This window comes from Palaemon carinicauda, chromosome 32 (assembly GCF_036898095.1).
Source record: "Palaemon carinicauda isolate YSFRI2023 chromosome 32, ASM3689809v2, whole genome shotgun sequence".
In the NCBI taxonomy this organism is placed as follows: domain Eukaryota; kingdom Metazoa; phylum Arthropoda; class Malacostraca; order Decapoda; family Palaemonidae; genus Palaemon; species Palaemon carinicauda.
In genome coordinates, this window is record NC_090756.1 from 4,656,399 (window position 1) to 4,679,733 (window position 23,335).

The 23,335-nt window shown below is 48.1% G+C and overlaps 1 protein-coding gene across 1 annotated transcript; it reads right to left on the reverse strand.

Annotated features, from left to right (window-relative positions):
* Positions 1-1,523: 1,523 nt before the first annotated feature.
* Positions 1,524-2,480, reverse strand: LOC137625446 (uncharacterized). The gene has a single exon (XM_068356355.1). The coding sequence runs from the start codon at positions 2,478-2,480 to the stop codon at positions 1,524-1,526; it is 957 nt and encodes a 318-aa protein (XP_068212456.1).
* Between the last annotated feature and the right edge of the window lie 20,855 nt (positions 2,481-23,335).

The following is a 23,335-nucleotide window of genomic DNA, read 5'->3' on the forward strand; positions in this document are numbered from 1 at the left end:
GTCGAAGTCATAGTGTTGAAGAGCCATCCTCATTTTCTGTAGCCGTAGAGGTACTTGGTGTAGCGGTTTGTCCATAATTCTGACTAATGGAAGGTGGTCAGTTTCTACTGTGACATCAGATCTTCCATAGACATAAGTGTGGAATTTCTTGAAGCCAAAGACGATGGCTAGCATCTCTTTTTCTATCTGGCTGTAGTTCTTCTCGGTCTCGGTGAGGGCCTTGGAAGCGTAGGCGACTGGCTTTCCTCCTTGTAAAATAACTGAACCGAGTCCAGCTTGTGATGCATCGCTACTTAGCGTTATGGGCTCTGTTGAACTGTAGTATCGCAAAACTGGAGCACTCGTCATCATCTCCTTGAGAGTTTTGAAGGCGGCTCTATGCGCATCGTTGAAGTAGAATTTGAAGCCTTCATCATTGCTTTCTTTGATGAGGTTCCTAAACGGCTCCGTCACAGTCGACAGGTTTATCAGGAACTTACATGTGTACGTCACCATGCCTAGTAGAGTCTGGACATTGGCGATAGACGTCGGCTCCGGCATATCAGTCACTGCTTTAACCTTCGAGACATCAATTTTCACGCCATCCTTCGTAAGCCTGTGTCCGATGTATGTGACTTCTTCGGCACACAGCTTGGTTTTCTGTCGGTTTAGTCTCAGATTTTTCTCTCTGCATCTCTTTAACACTTGTTCCAATCGCTGGTCATGGGTTTCTTTGGTCGCTGCATGCACCAGGATATCGTCCATTACTATCTCAACTCCGTCAATATCTGAAAACATGTCGTTCATGGCACGCTGGTAGATCTCGGGCGCTGACGAGATTCCCATGGGCAGGCGTTTATACATGTACCTCCCAAATGGTGTGTTGAATGCGGTTAACCTCTGGCTGGCAAGATCTAGGCCTATCTGGAAGTAACCTTGGTTAGCGTCGAGCACTGTGAAGAACTTTGACCCGTCCGTCCTTGTCATGACGTCTTCTATCGTTGTGATCGGGTGGTACTCACGCTTTAGCGCTCTGTTGAGGTGCTGTGGATCAATAGTTACTCTGACTTCAACTTTTTCATTTACTTTGTCACTGTCTTTTTTCTTCTTAGGAACTACGTGAAGCGCTGAACACCACGGCGTTGGCTCACCGACAGGAATTTTGACAATGATTCCCAACTTCTCGAGCTCGTCGAGTTTAGTCTCTGTAGGTTCTCTTAGTGCTGCGGGTATGGGGCGGGCATTGAGGGCTACAGGCTGGGCATCAGGGGCAATCTGGAGACTGTAATCACCTGGGATTTTACCTGTACCATTAAAGACATCAGAATACTGCAGCAAAAGATTAGTAGTATTAACATTAAAAATGCGTTTCACCAGGTTCATACGTACAGAGTCTGCTACAGATAACAAATTAGGAACATCTTCGTTGTACACCTGACACTCAATATTATACAAAACATCTTTGTACTTAACTGGTAGTGAAACAATTCCCTCTGGACATTCTGGTTTACCAAACAAACCTTTTACAGGAAGACCACCACGCTTCAGCGGGGTTTCACACTTAAACTATTATAAGCCCTATGACCCAAAATAGAAGTAGCTGCTGCTGTATCAATACGGAACCTTATAGTTTGACAACCTTGCACCTGCAAATCGACTAAAAATTCAGGGTGCGACATGTATACTGAATTACTAGCGTAAACAGCTGAACCAACATTCAATGTATTAAAAGCATCACTAAACTGCTCATAGTTTATTTGCATATCTTGTGGATGCTCATCTGCATACCTAACACTGTTTGATCTACAACATCTTGCAAAGTGATTTTTTCTGCCACACGCATTACAAGTCTGACCAAAGGCAGGGCATTGGCGCGGTGGATGACCACGACCACAATTACCACAGTTACTGTTACTAAAATTACCTCGACCACTGCCTTGTAAATTACCTCTACCTCGACCTTGAATTTGACCTTGGTAGGCTTGACCTCGACTTTGACCTTGGTGGGCTTGACCTCGACCTTGAGACGGCGCATAGCTCTGACTGCGTCCCTGGCGGCCTCGTCGACCACGGCTCCTACCGCCTCCTCGTCCAAACGCTGCTGCGTTGACCTGAGCCTCGCCGGTTATGCGCCTTGTCTCCTGCAACTGGTCATACTGGTTACATTTTTTGATAATGTCATTTAATGATAAATCATCTTCCCACAGTTTTTCTTTCAACTTTTTGTCCCTGACCCCATTACTTATTTGAATGCACACTTGAGATTCAACTGTAGCACCGAATTCACACTGCGAGGCAAGCTCGCGAACGGCTGCTATGTAGTCATTTAAGGATTCTGTAGAACCCTGGACCCTTTGGTGGAATCTGGTTACATATGCCTTTAATAACTTTTTTGGCTGGAAATACTCATCGAATTTTTGAATGACTATGTCATATTTCTGGTCATCTCCAGCTTCAGTAAAAGTAAAATTTTTTGCTACCTTAATCCACTCAGGACCCATGGCCTACTTCAGCATACCGATCTTGACCGGGTCGGTCGCAGCCGTCTTTTCCGCTGCGATGAGGTACAGGTCAAACTGTTCCTTCCAGTCCTGCCAGGCTTGGACATGGTTGCTGCCCTGTGGTGGATTGAAGCTCTTTGGAGGCTGGAACCCGGTCGCCATGGTTACTATAAAAATACTAGAACAAAATGTTAATTAACCAGAAATTCACACTAGAAAAATTGTCAAAACACCAGCACTATCAGTAGACTGTTATAGGCTCCAGGTCACTTTGGGTAGGGTGTGTGACTATCACTGTAGTAGACACTGGCACTGTAGTGGACACTGGCTATGTCATTATAGTCTAGTAGAGCTGTCTGGAAGATCCTCAGAAATCAGCTTAATATACGCAGAGCCACTGGTGTATTACAACTTTGCTGGGGAGCACCAGCCCGTTATATGCCAGTAAAAACTTACACAATCATTGGCAAAATTTTCAAAAACATTGGCAAAGTTTCTCTTAAAACTTCGGCAGTTACTCTTAAAACATCGGCGGATTTACGTGAAAAAAAAAATTGTCAACTTTCTTTGATCCTACACGGCCTTATAATAACAGTTACACTGACAGGACCTGGGGCACTCCTGTAACTTTAACCAGGTCGAAAACGGCCGGCAAAAATCGTGTTTTTTTACTTGAAAATGTCAAATTTCTTCAGCATTACACGGCTATTTTAAACAACAATGTAGGCTGGACTAAAGTAACTGTCACTGTCTTTGCTTACCCACTACAAAAACCTTGGCAAATTTCTCAGTTCGTTATTGTATACATGGATGGCCATCTTGTTTCGGCGACATCATCAGTCCGTATTTCGTCTCTGCCGGGATCGCTCAACTTTGGAAGCTTTATATCTTGGTTTCTCTGCTTTGTCCTTCACTTTTCTGTAGTTTTCTTGAATCTTGGGTCCTTATCTTATCACCTGACACCATGTTACATCTTTAGGTTACGGATAAACCCCAACAAGTGTAGATTAACTTGTACATACTATTTATTGAATGGATGGATGGTGTGAAGAAAGCTCTGGGTGATAGGAGGATAGATGTGAGAGAGGCAAGAGAGCGTGCTAGAAATAGGAATGAATGGCGAGCGATTGTGACGCAGTTCCGGTAGGCCCTGCTGCTTCCTCCGGTGCCTTAGATGACCGCGGAGGTGGCAGCAGTAGGGGACTCAGCAGTATGAAGCTTCATCTGTGGTGGAAATGTGGGAGGTTGGGCTGTGGCACCCTAGCAGTACCAGCTGAACTCGGCTGAGTCCCTGGTTAGGCTGGAGGAACGTAGAGAGTAGAGGTCCCCTTTTTGTTTTGTTTCTTGTTGTTGTCGGCTACCCCCCAAAATTGGGGGAAGTGCCTTTGGTATATGATGATGATGATGATTACAATGGCGCGTGGCTATGGAGTGTGCAGAATCGGTTGCGTTCTTCTATTACATTAAGGCGGGTGCGTTCACATACATAACACTTATGATTAAACTATATGCTACCTCTACCAAATTGGGCCCAGGTAAGAGACATTCATTCAATGACTTACAACCCTTTGACCTTGCCGAGGCATTGAACACGATTCTAAGGGGGGTGGTACGGCTGTCCTTCCTAACCCCAAAGTGTGGCATGTAATAACCTTCCACTATGGGATCTTTCACCTCAGATATAAAACCTGCTTCGATATATTTGTCTATCACTCCCTGATATTGTTCAAAATATTTCCTATCCTTTCTGAATTTGGTCTGCAACGACTCTAACTGCGCCACAGCGTTACGATAATTTGTTTCTGGCCTAGCATCCGACCCGAATGGTAGGCTAACCTGATATCCCTCAGGTTTTTTCACAACGCTTTGCGATACCTTTCGCATGGCCTCGGCCTCGCGAACAGTGTATTGCTCAGATGGGGCGATGCCAACACGGTCTAAACGCCACCACTCGTCTACATCACACAGATATGGCTCGTTCGTGATTCTGCACACTCTCAACGTTCTCACCTGCTCAATCCTCTCCCCTTGCAGTAGCCACTGCGGCACCTTCCCATATGGCGACATGCCATCATGCGTCAGGAAGAGATTGATCCCATCCACTCTCTCCACGCCTATTACAAAATAACTAAAGTAGTCAGCCCCTACTAACACGTGGACATTCTTCAACACATCTGACTTGTTGGCTGGATCGGCTAACGTGACTCCCTTGGTCAACAGATGCTGTCTGACTTTACCATAACCAGCGTTATGTATCGGGACGTCTACGCTCTCATGTGCTACTAGCTTCATGCGCACGATTCTTTTCCCCATTTCAACCCTGCAACTTACTACATCGTATTGTCCGCTTATTTCCTCAGAACCAAACGGAGCTATATTTAAGGATACTCGTCCTACCACCGGTAGGCCTAATTGACGGGCAATTTTTGCTGAGATGAAGCTCCTCTGGCTTCCTGAGTCGAGGAATAGGCGGACTCGCTTACTACCTTGCCTTAGTTGGATACCTGCCATGGCTGTTGGCAAGATAGTGAATGGGAGGTCCACATCAGACCTCTGCGCGATCTTTGCTCTTGTGCATGGTTTAGCCTCTACTTTAGTCTGGGGTGGTCGGGGGGAAGTTTCGGGCTGCTGAGGCGTCGCATTCACTACGGGGCGGGACGTCGTTGTTTGACTATTACTATGACTAGGGATCGATTGCGGTCTACCCGCATCGCAAATTGCAGTGTTGTGCTTAGCATTACAGTTCCTACAGGAATTTGAAATGGGACATTTATCGCTACGATGACCTGATTTCGTACAATTAAAACAAAAACCCCTTTTCAGCAAAATGCGACGTCTGGCAGCTACGTCAGTCACTTGGGGACATCCGTGAGGCGGGTGCCGTTCGCTACAAAATGGGCAGGAATTATTGTGGATGGGATGGGTTTTCGGTCTTACACTACTGTCTGGTCTTTTGTCACTCTCAAGACTGTCGCCTCTCTGCAACGCATCGTCTTCTAGCATTCTCACAATAAAGTCTATTGCCTCAAAAAACTCGTCCAACGTATTGTCACATTTTCTCAAATGCTCGACCACTTTGCGGTAGAGCTTTCCCTCTGACAATTTTTGATTAATGAGGCTCATGACCATGCCCTGGCCTATGTCATTGGTACTCAGTATTTTGATTTGTTCAATTATGATGGTCAACTCAAAACGGAACCTTTTGAGTTCTACTGGGTTTAGTGACGGCACAAAGATGTTGGCTAATTTGCGGTGCAGAATCACGAGTGTCTGGTGCACGTTGCCATATTGCTTATCTAAAAGATGTAATGCTACACTATAGTTCGCGGCGGTTACACTTAGAGATTTGATGATTCTAAGTGGCTCTTTGCCCAACGTCCCCAATAAATAAGTAAATTTAGACACTTCGTCTAAATACGCTCTTCGATCCCCGTGGATCGTGAAGAGCTCACGGTACGATGCGTACTCTTGCACTTCCCCTTCAAACGTGGGGAGAGGCAGCGGCTTCAACCTGGGGAGGGCAACATTCCCCGTTGAAGTGCTTTTCATTTTGTCTATCCTATTATACAGTAGGGTAGAAGCGCGTGTAGCTTCACCTAACGTGTGCCTGATTCGGGCTTCAATACTAGACTCTAGTTTCACACACTGGCTTTTGTATAGCTCTCTTAGCTGTCGGACCTCTACCTGCAACTCTGTTACCAAATTCTGGTAAACGGACTCAGAATAGGTCTCTAATAGCGCTCTTTGCGTTTCGCTAAGTAAGTCGTTTATTAGGCCCATCGACGCCTCGATGTGCACGATCGTGGCCACCGCCATCTTAATTAACTTTACTTTACGTTTGGGGGGGGGGTTGGCAAAGCAAGGAAAGAAAAGTAATTTTACGTTAGGAAGGGACTCAAAAAACTGACCCACGTGGCCGATCGCACATCGGGACGAAGAGGACCTTAATTGTTCGTCTCTCTCTCTCTCTCTCTCTCTCTCTCTCTCTCTCTCAAAAGCTCATATTTTAATTTAGTCCTGTCCGGCTCTGGGAAGCACTTGCGATCCGGTTCGAAGGACCAAATGTTGCGAATTTCACCAGTTTATTAAATCTGCCCGATGTACTGGGCGGATCGCAAGTCCTTGAAGAGGCAACACTCCCCAAAACCCTTCAGGAGATAACTAAAATACAGCTATAAAGTTTACAATTTTATTACAAAAATAAACTCTAATACAAGACAAACATCCTTAAGCATTCACAAGACTTAACGAAAAACAAGGCTGACTCTTTGTAATGTAACACATTACAAAGTCCACACCGGACTCATTAACAAACTGAAAATAGTGCCAATCCGAATTCAATGCACAACGAATCACACACCAATTATCCATATTCTTATTTAACTAAGGATTCAGATCCCCAATCACAAGGATCTCTACGTTAAACTGCGATATAAAAACTAAACGTCTTGCACACAAACTTATACTACAACCAACCTGGTACACGAGGTAGAGAGGAGAGAACAATTAAAATAATGACTTATCTTTGCTGAGGACGTCGGACAAAAGAGGCAGAGCTGAGCTCTGCACCCCCCGACGTCACCTTGTTCCCGCGGTTTTTCTGAACCTAAATTTCTAGATAGGATATTTTCATCATGTTACAATAAAATGACATTAAATTTCTGAGTCATAAATTACAAATGCTCGATTTCTTTAGCCTCAGCGCCTCCCCTACCAGGCGGTTGCTCTCTAGTTTCTAAAACAGTCTCGTCTTAAACCACATTCATTCGCCCGCGAGTTCTCTCAACCCTCCCTCCAATTTGACGTAACGTAGGTGGAGTTAAATGGCGGGAATTTCGAGTGATCAGTTCGAAATTCCCGACAATATGGGTAATATATTTACTCCAGATAAGATTTGCAAATTGCTTTTTCCTTCTTAATTGTATATATCATTACATCTGGCAACGCTGAGATTACCAAAAAATTCTTCTTCATCCAAGGGGTTAACTACTGCAATGTAATTGTTCAGTGGCCACTTTCCTGTTGGCAAGGGTATAAGAGACTCTTAAGCTATGGTAAGCAGCTGTTCAGGGAGAAGATCACTCCAGAATCCAACCATTGTTCTCTAGTCTTGGGTAGTGCCATAGCGTCTGTACCATGGCCTTCCACTGTAGCCTATTGGGGTAGAATTCTCTTGCTTGAGGTTACACTTGGGTACACTATTCTATCTTATGTTTCATCCGCTTGTTTTATAGTTTATTTTACAGTATATCTTAATGTTGTTACTGTTTTTGAAATATTTTATTTTTCCTCGTTTCCTTTCCTCGCTTGGCTATTTCCCTGTTGGAGCCCCTTGGCTTATAGCATCCTGCTTTTCCAACTAGGGTTGTAGCGTTGCAAATAATAATAATAATAATAATAATAATAATAATAATAATAATAATAATAATAATTTGGCCCTTTCATATGACCAGTAAGTTATTAATCGCTTGTTCTCGTATCATTTGCGAACTCATTTGAACGACACTAGAAACGTTTCTTATATAATGAGTTTGGAGTCAAAATTTATGTATCATATAACGAAAATGATTTTAATGTATATAAGAATTATCATAAAACAAGAATAAAATGTTTCGCCATTTATAATCTTTATATCGACAAATAATGTAAGAGAGAGATAAAAATGAATTGAAATTTAGAAAAACTAAACGAATCCCAATGTTTGTTGTTTTCGTTAACTTCGAAGGTCGCAGGTAGTCGACTCTTGCTAAGTTGACAAATCCTCAGCGGAGTATTGTCATCGAAGTTTACTTCACGAAGCTCATGATTATTGTAAGTTCGATGGTTAATCTGTTAAGATACTAATAGTGATTTTGATGAGAGTATGTGGTGATATATTCAAGTAAGTTGTCACCGTGACTTTCAGACCAAGAAGCTTACACGTCTGTACTAAGGTACTCTCTCTCTCTCCCACCATCCAACACATGAATTACTTGAGATTGTAAGTGCGGCCGTCTTATGTAGATCCAAAGTATCGCAGAAATCTTGGTTGGCTGTATAGTCTCGGTGTACCGTGTATTCCTAAACATACTCAGGACCCGTAACCTAAACTGTTATGACCTCACCTGGGCCAGCAATCCCCATTCCTTCCAGGACGTTTTCCCCACCATTATGTTATAAGCCATGTAAAGAAATAGTTAGATTTTTATATCGGCGGGCAGTTCCTCGCGCATTGATTAACAATGGACATCAACTAACATAAACTTTCCCCCTTAACCTAACCTATAAGCCGTGTCCTTACCTACTTACTTAATGGTGGACAAACGCCCCCCTGCGACCCCCTCTTAAACTGCCATATTCTAAGTTTGACATAATAATACATACAGGTGGCCGCTATTGTACATACACCCCAGGAAATAAAAAGTAGGCATTTTGTTGATAACTAAATTACACTGCATGCATTGCAAATCCAAAACATGATTATTTAACACTTTCAAGATTGGTTAAAGGCCACAAAACCTAACAAACCTACCTAAACTAACTTAGTAGTTCCCAGTTCACAGACCTAGCCAGAGGGGTAAGTCCTCTGGATCCCCCTTCCCATATCATAAACCTTCCCAGGTCATGGACCTAGCTAGGGTCCAAGGCCCCCCTGGACCCCCTTCCCAGGTCACAATAGGAGAAACTGATTATTTCTCCATTTGTAAAAGGCCACAGAACTTAACAAACCCACCTAACCTAACTTAGTAGTTTCCAGGTCACAGATCTGGCTTTGGGGGTTGCAGTAGGAGAAACTGATTGTTTCTCTATTTGCTAATTTTCCTGCCCTTTATAGTATAGGCTCATATTTCCCCCCTTGGGATATGATAAACTGGTTATTTTGCTTGAAAATGGATGGGTAAGTTTCCCTTTTTGTTTAATAATGTGTATTGTGCTTATAATATACAGGGTGGGGAAACTGTCCACCTGTGTACTTAGCTGGTAGGGAAATTGTCCTAGGGGGATATTGAGGTGGGGAAAATGTCCATACCGCCTTAACTTTGCCTACTATGTTATGTTCCATAATTCAGGGAATAATAACTAGTTGTTTTTTTCTTCACAGAACAACAAAGCATATCTGGGAAGAGTTTCATGGATGACAGCTGATTGGTAAGTAAAACATTGTTTCAATAAAAATTCTGAGTCATATTAATGTGGGGTAAAACTATATATATATATATATATATATATATATATATATATATATATATATATATATATATATATATATATATATATATATATATATATATATATATATATATATATATATATATATATATATATATATATATATATATATATATATATTTGTTCCATTACTGAATACAAACCACGCTATTTACATGGGGTAATTACTTTGGCGACAGCCGATGACGAGCCATAAAGTTTTAATGAGGGTTTCCTACCCCACCGCCAGCTAGCGGGGGGGTAGGGAGGGGTAGCTAGCTACCCCTCCCCCTCACACACACCGGAGAATACTCCACTTTACTTTTGGCTCGCATAGTGATCGGAGGTTTCCGCTCCTATGCTCTCTTGACGGCCATTATTGTCTTTTAACTTTCCTTTTCTTATACTGGATATATTTAAACATTACTGATGTTTATATATATTTTTGTGTATAGAAAATGTAAGTTTCCTTTGCTTTCGGTGTTGTGCGGTGTGTATTGTGTACGTCTGCTAGAGTTCGCCGGCTTAGGCCACCACGATCTTTCCGTGATCACGGCCTTGCACTTCTAGGCCACCATGTTTGCCTTTCGTGGAGTCCGGCCCTTCTCTTGAGGTCGTTCACCTCTTACTCCGTACTACGCCTACGATAGCTTCTCAGTCCGAGTCACTGTTTTGTTTATTTGTCTCAATTATTTTTGTGAACATAATTATGTTTTAACTTTCCAGTTCAGGGCTCACGTCCCTTCGGGGGTCGGTGATCCTTGGAACATTCAAAGTCAGTTGCATAATTATAATGTTATAATTCTGTTTGTTAACTTCGTCCCCCCCCCCCCCCCCTCATCTGGGCATGCCGGGTGGGGGAGGGGGAGCGCATACCTTCTTTTGTTCTTATATTTTTTCCCTCAGGGTTTCTCTTCAGAGTTTCACCCGGGGGAATTTCTGTTAAATAATTATTTTGTTTTATTTTCCAGTTTGCGATGCTGTTTCTTCGTGCCTATTGTGTGCCTTCGAAGCAGAGCTGTCCTGTTATCCTGGGGAGTCGGCTTCTCCGCCGTCTCAAGGCGTTCGTCAGGGCATTTCTTTCACTTAGAAGTTCCCCCATGACTACTGCCAGCTCTTCATTGCATCCTAGAATGATAAGGAGGTTTGCCTCCAGGGTAGTTAATTAACTTCCTTTTTTACTTCCTTGGTCTTTAGGCAGTTATGCTCTAGGGGCTGAGCGGCCGCCCTTGTGACTCGCTCAAGGGGCTGAGCGGTTGCAAGGCTAGACCATGGTATTAGCGACTATGCTCTTGGGGCTGAGCGGTCATTTCTGTGGCTACGCTCAAGGGGCTGAGCAGCTGCAGGTTCAGTCTGGCCCTCTCTCTCGTTCGCGAGGGAGGCCTCACTAAGGGCTCCTTTTGTCTCTTCTACGAAGTGTCCCCTCCCGTTCGCGTGAGAGGACACTCACAGAGACTCCTCTTCGGAGGATTGTTCCTGTTATGCCTGCTGATCTCAGGGCCTTTCGGGGCTCCATCGACAGTCTCTTCTACGAAGTGCTCACCTCTCTCGTTCGCGAGAGAGGCCACTCATAGAGACTCCTCTTCGGAGGATTGTTCCTGTTTACAACAGCTTGCTGTTCAGTCACTAACACTTTCGGTGTTTAGTGACAGGGAAACTTCGGTTTCCTTTTTTCCCTGACCCTTCGGGGTCTCGGAGCTTAGTTACGCAGTTCCCTCGGGCTCTCGTAACTTTAGTCACTTCTACACTTCGGTGATTAGTGACGGAGAAACTTCGGTTTCTCGTTGCGTTGATCCTTCGGGGTCTTGCAACTACTCCTCAGTGTACCTGTTGCCTGCTGTATCCGTTCCTGATTGCAGACGCGCCTTGGCCGCCCACGCCCCCGTTATCTAATGGGCTCCTCCCTTCGGGGCAGGAGAGACCGTCTCACGCCTTGAGTAAGTCCCTTAAGTGACAGGTATCACCTGCGCGCCAACGTTCCCTTACGCGCTTGCGCTCGACTGCTGTTCCTGCTGTTCCTGAATCTGCCCTCAGAGACACCCCGTTCCAGTATTCAGTTAGGCTGCTGCCAACGTTCCCTGCGCATTTTGCGCACATCGTTGGGGTTACCGATGTTAGCGCACTGGCGCTCACCAGCGTTTCAGCCTAGGGTGTCTCTAAGTCTCTTCTACGAAGGACACCTCTCCCGTTCGCGAGAAAGGTACCTTACAGAGACCACTCCTCGGAGTATTTAGCAGTACCTCAGTTGATCGTCGGCACTGAAGTAGACCTCCGGGTCCTCTTCAGGGGATGCCCTCCCTTTTAGGGACATATCCCAGTTCCTGATCTTCGAGTTAGCCGACGATCCCCTGATGCGCGCTGACGTATAAACGTTTATGATCGCCCGCGCGCGGGATGGTTTCCCGCACGCGATCTCGCGATCGTCGACGGTTAGCCGACGATCTTCTGCTCGTGCTAACGCGTAAGCGTTGATGATCGCCCGCGTGCGGGATTATTTCCCGCCCGCGACCTCACGGTCATCAATGGTTTAGCCGACGATCTTGTGTTTGCGCTAACGCGTAAGCGTTGATGATCGTCCACGTGCGGGATGGTTTCCTGTGCGCGATCTCGCGATCGTTAGCCGACGACCTTCTGTTCGCGCTAACGCACAAGCCCGCGCGCGGGATGGTTTCCTGCACGCTATCTCGCGATCGTCGACGATCGTTAGCCGATGATCTTCTGTTCGCGCTAACGCCTAAGCGTTGATGATCGCCCGCGCGCGGGATGGTTTCCTGCGCGCAATCTCGCGATCGTCGAGGGTCGTTAGCCGACTATCTTCTGTTCGCGCTAATGCGTAAGCGTTGATGATCGCCCACGCGCGGGATAGTTTCCCGCGCGCGACCTTCAGGCCCTTTCACTCGCGATCGTCATCCCGGCAACGGTCGTTAGCCGGCGATCTTCAGATCCAGCGCTAGGCGTGCAAGCGCTGACAATCTTCTTAGTGTGCGTAAGCTCCGAGAATCGTTCTGTGCGCGGGATGGTTTCCCGCGCGCGGTTTTCCGCACGCGATCATCAACGGCTGTTAGCCGGCGATCTTCGGTTCTGGCGCTAAGCGGAAACGCCGACGATCTTCTTAGTACGCTTAGGCTCCTATGATCGTTCTGTGCGTGGGATGGTTCCCGCGCGCGGTTCTCCGCACGCGATCGCCTACGGCCGTTCGCCGCCGATCTTCGGATTTGGCGCTAGGCGCGCGAGAGCCGACGATCTTCACGGTAGGCGTGAGCGCCGAAGATCGTTCAGTTCGCGGGATAGTTTCCTGCGTGCGACCATTGAGGCTCACGCAATCATCGCACGGATCGTCCGCACGCGGTTTTCCGGCTTGCGATCGTCGTAGATCGTCCGCGCGTGGGCACCGAGGTTCCCGCTCATGATCGCCGACTATCTTCTCTCGCGCGCGAGCTCCGACGATCGTCGCTTACGCGGGAGCGTCAGAGATCGTGCGGGCTCGCGCGAATCGCCGACGATCACCCTAAATAGTTGGAGATCTGTCACATGCGGGCACTATGGGTCCCCGCCCACTGTCTCCTACGGTTTTTTTCGCGCTAGGGCCAACGATCTTCGTACTCTCGTATGCACCGAAGATCGTCAGCATTTCTTCTGCGGTATTCTTCCGCGTGTGGGATGGTTCCCCACATGCAATCGCCGTCGGCGCTAGCACCGGCGATTTTTTTTTCGCCGAGATCGTTCACGCGTGGGATGATTTCCCTCGCCCACGATCTTTCACACGCAAGCGCCAGCAATTTTCATACGCGCTGAGACGCGGGGATCGTTCACGCGGTCGCCTATACGCCCACGCTCTCGCAGGTTCGCGGGCATTCGGGCGCGGTTATCTGCTACGCATGCTTTATTCACGCGTTACCCAGATTTGTGCTTTTCGCGCGATCGTCAGCGTGATCGGCGCACCGTTCTCCGACTCGGCCACGCCCTGTTTACATCAGGGCTTATGGCAGTCAGGCCATCTCCGCGTTTCCCTTCCCCGCAGCACAGAGTAGCGCCCTCTCCGGAGGGGGGGAGGTTTCCGGTCAGGTCACAGGTGTCTTCTCTCTTCACTATAGTTTCTCTACGGGCGAACCCTCATGTGTCATCTCCCCCAGGGGATTGAACGATCCTCTTTCCTCCAGAGGGACTCCCTGTCAGTGCGAGGATTGGTCGGCATCCCTGGTGGGATGCAGTAGTCAGAGCGCTCGAACAGGCAATGAGCCTGTGCCTCTGACTGGGGTCACTAATCAGTGGCAGCTTCCTCTCCCCCTGAAAGGGGTGAGAGGAATCTCTGGCATGGTATCTTCCCCAAGGACTATCCTGTCCCTTCGCGAGTCCTTACGCAGGCGATGAGCCCTCCTCAGTCTCCATCTCCCTTCCCCCGCGGATGAGCTTTGCCCATCCCCAGGAGGGTCGGAAGACCCGGTCCTCTCCCCTTTCACTCCATAGGGAGAATCTCCGCCTCTTCCTGAGGGTCCTATCGTGCTGAGGGGGCGAAGCTTTACATCCTTCATCGCTGGGGTCCTGTTTCCCTCCTAGGAGGGATCCTGAGGTCCTGTCTTCCGCAAGGATCCAACAGGATCCAGTTGGACCCTTGGGGCATGTCTACGAGTCTCCCAGGAAGAGCCGCCGGGAATGGGAGACCTTGCTGCCAGTCCATCAGGAGGATGAGCTCCAGGGGTCAGAACTTGCGTTCTGGCGGGTTCTGGCCCTCAGGAGAAAACCTCAAGGGGATCCCAGATTCAGAGATTCCTCTCCAGTAAGGGAAGGATTTGGTTCTGGACCGAGTTCTACTCACCCAAGGGCTCCCTTACGCCAGTGCAGCTTGCCCTGGTCTTAGGGAATGGAGAGCGCCAGAGACTAGGCCAAGGGCCAGCTCTCCGGGGTTGTCTCCTTCAACAGTCCCGGTTGGTTTCGAGCCCCTCCCTTCTCCCTGGGTAGGGATCGGTGAGGGGACGGGTCCTCCGGGCGGAAGTCCAGTCCAGGTCGAAGAGGCACCCCCTCCAAGAGGTGGCCAACGGGTTTCGAGGCCTCCGTAGTCGCCTCCTTCCCTCCTCGACTCTGTACAGGGTTGTCAAACAGTCTCTGTCCAGCATAGCGACAGCAGACTCGGTCTGCTTTGCTGTGAGACCAAAAGTCTTCATGGGTACACTGGTCCGGTAGGTCTCGTACTTCCGGTCCTGGTTCACCCATCTTCAAGGAAGTACTTTGGAGTCCGCCTGGAAGGCGGGTATACCAGTTCAAAGGGCTGTGCTTCGGCCTCTCCACGGCACCTCAACAGTTCTCCGATACTTCCTCTCGGATCTCTTCACGGGCGCTCAGCATCGGCATCCAGCCACTCCATTCCTGGGTGGCTGGCCGATCCTGGCAGTCTCGAAGGCTTCCCTTCTTCGTCATCGGGACAAGCTCCACGGACTTTTCCAAGTTCTAAAGATCATGGTGGTCCTCGAGGAGTCCTCCCCGCAGCCCTCTCAGAGTCTGGTATACCGAGCCTGGTCTTAGGCACCTATCTCCCGTAGCCTTCCCTTCAGACGTCAGGGTACCAAGGCAGAGGAAGGTCGCGAGACCTTTCCTCACACAAGAAGACCCTCCTACCCAAGGTTGTTTCGTCTCCCCTTCCTGGCCCGTCTGGTTTCCACAGTCGCCCCAGGTTGAGTTCTCTTCAGTGGTGACTCAGGGCGCGGGGGAGTCGGGGGCGCGTCTCCCCAGATGCCGAGGCCCCTAGGGGACAACCGGTACAGACGAACCCATAGGGGTGGGAAGCTGACGAGGGCCTACAAGAGGGAGTGGTCCTTCTCGTCCTTCCCCTGACTTGATGCTGTTTTCGGACGCGTCAAAGGAAAGGGGGGGGGGGCCATGTTCTGATCCACGGGTCCTCAGGCCGGGGCTCAGAACCAGGAAGAACCTTCTCTAGTCCTACTAGAGACGGAAACTGTGTTTCTGGCTCTTCAGTAGCTCCACCTAGCCTGGCGGACTACTCTGTGGTTATGAGGATCAACAACACCACAGTGATGGTTTTCTGGCCCAGACAAGGAGGTACTTTTCAGTACTACCATCCCATCCTGCGGTTGAGATACCGGGATGGTCCGAGTCTCCCTCGGTCTCCTTGGCAGCTCGCTTGATTCCAGGCAAAGGAATGGGCTCGCCGACCATCTGAGCAGTGTGTCACGAACACCACATTCCGAGTGGTCTTTGGATCCTCAAGTAGCCTACAAGTCCTGCTTTGGTGGGGTTCCCTCGGTGGACCGGTCCGCTACAGCACTGAGCTGCAAGCTCCCGCTGTACTGCTCCCCGGTCACGGATCTCAAGGCCCTCTGGTAGGAGGCCTTCCAGCAACGGTGGGACACCATCGATGTGTTGCCTCCGTAGCTTACTCCTCTTCCCGCCGGGGGTCTATCCAGCACCTCCTCAAAGAGAGAGGATTTTCGCAACAAGTGGCGAAAAGGAGGCCTGGACACCTGCGCAAGTCTTCCGCAAGTAATCTCCTAGGCGATTGGGTGAGTTTCTGTAACCGGTGTCGGGGAGAGGGCATCCCTCCACACGTTGCCGCTTCCAGCATAGCGGAGCCCCTAGTGGGATTGCGGGATAAGTGTGCCTTTCAGTTTCGACTGTGAAAGGCTATCCCCCAGCCTTAAGGCTTGCCTCCTGACTCTAGGGACAAACATTTCTCCCCCGCTGGAACTCTTCCTTCGCATGCGAAGCCTTGTCCTCTCCTGCCCTCAGTCGAAGGTGAGACCTCCTCCTTGGAACGTGGTTCGAGTCCTTGAGTCTCTAAAGAGACACCCCCTGACGAACCACTACGAGTCCCCAGACCACCACCTTTCTGGGTAGACAGTGTTCCTGCTAGCCTGTCTTCAGCCAAGCGAGTCACATGGTCTCTCTTACGACTTCGCCCATTCAGGGGGTTAGGGGCAGACAACTTCAGGTTCGTCCCTGAGGTTTGTTGCCGAGACTCAGAATCTGAGAGTGCCGGACCCGCTTCGACTCTTTCCAGGGCTCGGGTCTCCGTCCTATAGCAGATGACTCAGGCCATCTCCTACCTTGCCGGTAGGGAGTCCGACCTGGTGTCTTCGGAGAACAGCTGCAGGTCGTCTCCAGGTCCAAGTCTAGTTCGTGGATCCTGAGTAACGAGGAGAAGGGTCTCCAGGAGTACCATCTCGGCCTGGATTCGCAGGGTGCTACACCCTGCCTTGAATCCTGACCCTTCTCCGTCGCATCGCCCTAGAACCCATGATGTCAGGGACTTAGATACGACCCTACCCTTCATGGAGCATCTTCAGTGACGCAGGTCCTGTAAGCAGGGATGTTGAAGCCTCAGACCTTCTTCTCACCCCCCTTACCTGCAAGACATGACCCACAGGAGGCTCGATACGTTTCTATCGGCCCTGTGGTGGCTTCACAACAGCTGGTCTTAACCTCAGGCTCCTTGATGGACAAGTGGCAGAAGGTTGAGGGCATTGTTACCTGGTGTTAGTCTGCACGAATGAAAAGATCTGTCTGGCCCTTATTCTTTTCTTCATCCTCTCCTCCCACGGAGAAAGCAGCATCCTGGGTTCTCTGCACAGCTGACCTCAAACCACTGCAGGTAAACCATGCTTCTTTGTGTTCCTAGTATTATGTGTAATACTGTCATGTCCCCATACCCTGACGAGGTGGTATTGGGAGAGTCCTAGCCTGGATTTCCTTCCGAGGGACTCCAGGGCAACTGCCTGGGACAAGTCACTTTTCATCTTCGCACACACTTTATATAGGCCGCGGCAGTTTCACAACCGCCAGCGAGGAGCAGGGATTTCCTATTGTCCGAGTACTTGACCACTCGAATATGGAATCCCCGGGCAAGCCAAAAGCCAGTATGGCCGGGACTTACCATCCTTCCTAAGGGTTAAGTCACCCCATGTAAATAGCGTGGTTTGTATTCAGTTACGGAACAAATGACAAATTCGTAGATAATTTGTATTTTTCCTAACGATACAAACTTAGCTATTTACAGTTATGTGCCCGCCAGCCCTGTCCCCCAAGATAAGTCCTACCTCTAAGTAAAGTGGAGTATTCTCCGGTGTGTGTGAGGGGGAGGGGTAGCTAGGTACCCCCCCCCCCCCGCTAGCTAGCGGTGGGGTAGGAAACCCTCGTTAAAACTTTATGGCTCGCCATCGGCTGTCGCCAAAGTAATTGCCCCATGTAAATAGCTAGGTTTGTATCGTTAGGAAAAATACAAATTATCTACGAATTTGTCATATTTGTATATATATATATATATATATATATATATATATATATATATATATATGTGTGTGTGTATATATATGTATGTGTATATATATATATATATACATATATATATATATATATATATATATATATATATATATATATATATATATATATATATATATATATACGTGTATACTATATATATATATATATATATATATATATACGTGTATACTATATATATATATATATATATATATATATATATATATATATATATATATATATATGTATATGTATGTATATGTATATATGTATGTATATATATATATATATATATATATATATATATATATATATATATATATATATATATATATATATATATATATATATATATATATATATATATACTGTATATATATATATATATATATATATATATATATATATATATATATATATATATATATATATATATATATATTTTTGGGCTCAAGCCATGTCGTCCTGATGGAAGTTCCTTAAAGGCAGCTTCCTAGGGTATATTACAACTACGGCGATATTCCCAGAGAATTTACCTTAAGGTACCCAGAATTCTAACTCCTGGAGCGAGTATCCCTAAAAAAGACCTTAGGGATATCGTAAATATCAGCGGACGTATTCTTGACACGCCTCATAGCAATCTATACCCCGAATAGAGTTAACACTTCGTAGGGGTCAAATGGCAAGAAAACGAAAACGATAAGAAAGGGGGGAGCCGTTCGTAAGGCATCTCTCCTCCCCGTTTCGTAAGCGTGCCCTGCGCCGCTCGCGGCGCCATCTGTATTCCTTTTTGCGTAGCTATACAACTCGGTGTTTTTCCCTGTGTTTCTACCAAAATCTTGGATTTACTCTCGTATTATGCTTTCTCCAACTTCTTCTGCTTCGGATAAGTTGAGTACTATTTCTTTTATGTATAAATGTAGGCTCTTGTTTAAAATTAAAGTAATTAAAAGAGTTATCTTTGATACAAGAGCTGTTGCCTGCTGGAGGCGTCCTGGACGCTGTCGCTCGCTAGAATAGGATTTATTTGTTAGCAAGAGCGACGTTCCCAGCCCCCTGCGCTTTAATAATTAGCTGCTTAGCTTAATTAGGAATTCTGTTATGATGCGATAGTAGTGCGCCTGGCGAAAGTTTTGCCTAGGCTGACCAACACTAGTCTTCGTAGCCTAGTTGTGGGCCCTTGTACTTCCTGCATGATAATTAGTCTTCCAAGTGTGATTTTATATTGCTTAAAGCGTTAGGCAACGTTATACATATAAGCCAATTTTCGAGTATTTTCCAATATAGTATTGGAGTGAGTTTCGGTGATTTAGGTAATCGATTCTCTTAGTGCCTAGGCTAGGTTGTCTTAGGTCATTATAATATTATCTGTTTCCCCGTTTGCTCCCTTCTCTTCGGGGAAGGGGCAAACCCTTTCCCTCTGTTTAAGCCTTAGGCTTAACTCTTGTGGTTTGTTTGAATTAATTTTCTAATATAACTATGCTGGAGTAGTACTGTACCTTCCTGCTCCAACTGAATTGGGTCAGAGGGGGACAGTACAGCAGTGTATTAGTCTGAGTCCGTGTTGGGCTAGCGTGGGGCAGAGTCTCCCTCGCTGCCTGACACGGGCATAGGAGGTTTATCCTCCTTGGTTACCTTGTAGGGTTCCTGTAGTTGATCCCTTCGCTAGGTGACCCCTCAGACTTGTCCTCTGTGCCGTTCCGGGTTCGGGATATGTTCCCTTTCCGGAATAGCAATTCCTTCCTTGCCTTGGTTTTAGGGAGGCAGCCAGTAGTGCCGGCCTCCCTCCCTGGATTTCTCTGACTGAGATGAGCTTTCTTAGTTGGGAATGATCCTTAACCAAGGCAAGGTTGGATAGGACCCTCTGTCCTTCCCTTCTATTTTTACGTTTCCTTTGTGTCAGTCGTCTCACATCCGTACCTAGCCTAGGTTAGGATGGGGAACTGTCGTGGTCCCCTGTCGGCCGGCAGAGTGTGCCGACCGGCAGAGACCCTATCTTTGAGTGCTGCCCGGTCCTTTCTTGGTCCCTCAACCGCTGCCGTCTGTAGATTCAGTAAGCAGTGGTTAGGAAGCCTGACTTAGTGTCTCCCCTTCCTCTCGGCACTCTTTCGGGTGCCGGGCGCAGAGGTTCATAGCCTCTTAGCCCGGCACTCATTCTGTTGTCTTCTTATGTGTTGTCCTTGCCGTCTGCCGGCCTAGGGGCCGGCTGTCGGTAGGGGGTGTTCTCTAGTTCTCTTGCTGTCGGTCGGCGGTGGTTATATGCCTTGCCGGCCGGTCTCTTTGCTCATCTGCCGGCCGGTCTCTTTGCTCATCTGCCGGCCGCCACTCATGGCGGCCGGCAGCCGAGCGCTACCTGGTGTGGATGCCAGCCGGCAGGGTTTGCTTACCGCTGCCGGCCGGCCTGCTACATTGCTCGGGTAGCCGGCCACTAAGAGTGATGGCCAGCAACACGGTGCTACCCGGGTGGTTACGGACCGGCAACCACTGCCGGCCGGTTCAGGCATGGGAACTGGAGTTCTCTCCAATAGGGGTGATCTGAAGTTGTATACTTGAGACCTACCTTTGGAAAAAAGGGGGGGGGGTACTGACCGGCAAGAGCCGGCCGGCTCACCACCCTCATGTACTGTATCAGTTCTTTCTTGGGTGGTGTATTCTACCAAGGGAGACCATGATATAGTAGGTTACAACAATGTTTTTTCTAACTTACTTGTGTTGCCTTGTGCAATCACTTGGTGTCACCTTATAAGGATAAAAAGAGAATTCTTTTCATCTCTAGCCAGAATGGTAAAATCTTACCTTAGGTGTGAGCTACACCTAATTTCCCTTGGGAAATATGATCTCTGGTTATTCTAGTAAAGACTAACTACGTGATTTTATGGCTGGTGGGCTTCTACAGGTGATTGTGTGGGTTTCACAAGTAGGTGTCTTTCCCTTATTCTTTGTGAATGCTCATATATACATGTGAATTGAAATTCACTTGATATTCATGGAAATTTTCTTCTTTTACAGGAGGAGCATCCGAAATGTGATAGTGTTTTCTGCAATGTCCGCAGCAAAAACTTTTGCGGACATGTCTCGTGTAGGAGGCACGCGGCTTGCGCAGCCTCCAATGATGATCATCGCTACTGGGATCCGCAGGTATGTGCAGTGTGTACTAACCTGCTATCAGAGGCTTTTGAATCCCCTAGGTCGGCGGAGTCAAGGGATGCAGCGAGGGAGAAGCTCCGTTTATGGGTAAGGGGTTTCCAGAAGAACACCACTGGGCCTTATCTTCCTAATGAGAAGATGAGGGCATACCTTTTTCCCAAGGCTTCTACTGACGCTGTTGTTCCCCAGCCTCGGCCGGAGATCCCTCTCGTCCAGATCCCAGTGGAGGAGGATGTTGCGGATGCCATGCAGGACATCCAGCTGGATGACAAGATGTCTGACTTGTCCGACCGTGCGGAACAGGACCTCCTCGCAGAGGGTGAGGAGGAGGATCAAGATCCGATTGCCGTGGAGGAAGAGGTTCCCGTACCTTCAGACGTTCCGGTTCAGGCCCCTGAACCTATCCCCTCTACCTCGTCCGCTCTTCCAGCAGAGCTGGGACAGGCTCTCTCTTCCATCGTTGGTATGATACAACAGATGCAGAGGGAGAATAATCAGAAGGCTGCTGCAATGGAGCTCCAGATGCAGAAGATCACAGCATCACGTGGACCTCCAAAGAAGCTCAATGTGAAGGACCTTCCTCTGTGCTCGGATGCCAACCCGTGGAGATATGCCGAGCACATGCCGATGACGGTCGGGAAGATCGTCATGTCGGAGAAACTGGGCTCAGTTCCCCTTGAGGAGGTGGAATTCTGGCCCAGCAGAGGGGCATACCCGGACTGTTATGTCCGTCTGAAGAAGGAGCCGGCCTTGAAGGAGGAGACGGAACCGAAGGAGGTGATCATCCTGGATCACTCCAAGGCTCAAGCTGCCTTAACATCTGCTTTGAAGGAGAGGGGGTTCTCAAACTCTAAAGTTGCTGCTTAGAGTAAGAAGCACCCCTCCTTCGTATCCTCCCCGGCTAGGGCCTTCCCCTTTATGCAGAAAGGGTTCGCGGCCGTTTTGAAGGCGGTTGAAGCTGGCAAACCATGTCCATCTCTGGAGGAATGCAAGCCACTGTCGTTGCCCTTGCCGTTGGATAACAAGGACTGGAAGGAGGTACACCTCACCTTCTCGGTTGGGAAGTTGGACGCCGATTTTGCAGGTCAGCAGTTCGGCGAAAACCTTCCCAAGTTGTCGGAATTCCTCCTACGGAGGGAATTGGATACAAAGGAGCGTCTAGCAGCCTCGATGTCTCTCCAGACAAACATGGAGACAATGGCTAGCGACCCAAAGATGCCTGAGATGTTCATGATAATGGCCAAGATCCATCTGGCCACGGTGACTAAGGACCTCTATTGCTTTGTCAAAGCGAGGAGGGCCTGTAGGGAGTTTGTTTTCGCCTTGGCCACAGTGAGGCATGAACCCAAGAGACTCATCTCATCTAGCATCTGGGGTAAAGATCTCTTTCCCAACGAGGTGGTCAAGGAGGTGGTGAACAAGGCAGCCACTAAGAACCGTAATCTTCTCCTTAAGTGGGGCCTGTCCCTTAAGAGGAAGTCTTCCCCTGATGAGGGCCCTCAGCCGAAAGGAAAGGCGAAGAAATCGAGGTTTTCTTCCCGTCCAGCCAAGCCTTTCAGACCACAACGACAGCAGCAGCAGCAGCCAGCTTTGCCTCCGGTACCACAACTGGTAGCCCAGACCCCGACCACCTTCCAATGGGTACCCCAAGCCGTGTCATCAGCATCCCCGGCATTCAATCCAGTGTTCGAAGGGCAATCGACCACGTTTCGAGCAAAGCCCAGAGGTGCAGCCAGAGGTTCGGCGAGACGCCCCTCTAGGGGAAGAGGATTCAGAGGTGGTCGCGGCCAGGGAGGCAAGACTGCAGGGCAGTCAAAGTGAAGTGTCGCCGGTAGGTGGGAGACTACAGTATTTCCGGGATCGCTGGACCTTCGATCCCTGGGCCCACAGCCTGCTCAAAAATGGACTGGGTTGGAGTTGGTACAGTACTCCGCCCCTGTGCCCTCAATTTTTCCAACACTCCACCCCCGTTTTGGAGGAGTACATTCAAGAACTGTTGGAGAAAAAGGTGATCCGGAGGGTAAAGTCCATCAAGTTCCAAGGGAGGCTGTTTTGTGTTCCCAAGAAAGACTCGGGGAAACTCAGAGTCATTCTGGACTTGTCACCACTCAACAAGTTCATATTGAACCACAAGTTCAAGATGTTAACGTTACAACACATAAGGGCCTTACTGCCCAAGAGGGCATATACCGTCTCCATCGATTTGTCAGACGCATATTGGCACGTTCCAATAAGTCGCCGTCTCT

Bases quoted from the DNA above. Each gene is read 5' to 3' on its own strand.
- LOC137625446 (XM_068356355.1), bottom strand. From the start codon at position 2,480: ATGGGTCCTGAGTGGATTAAGGTAGCAAAAAATTTTACTTTTACTGAA.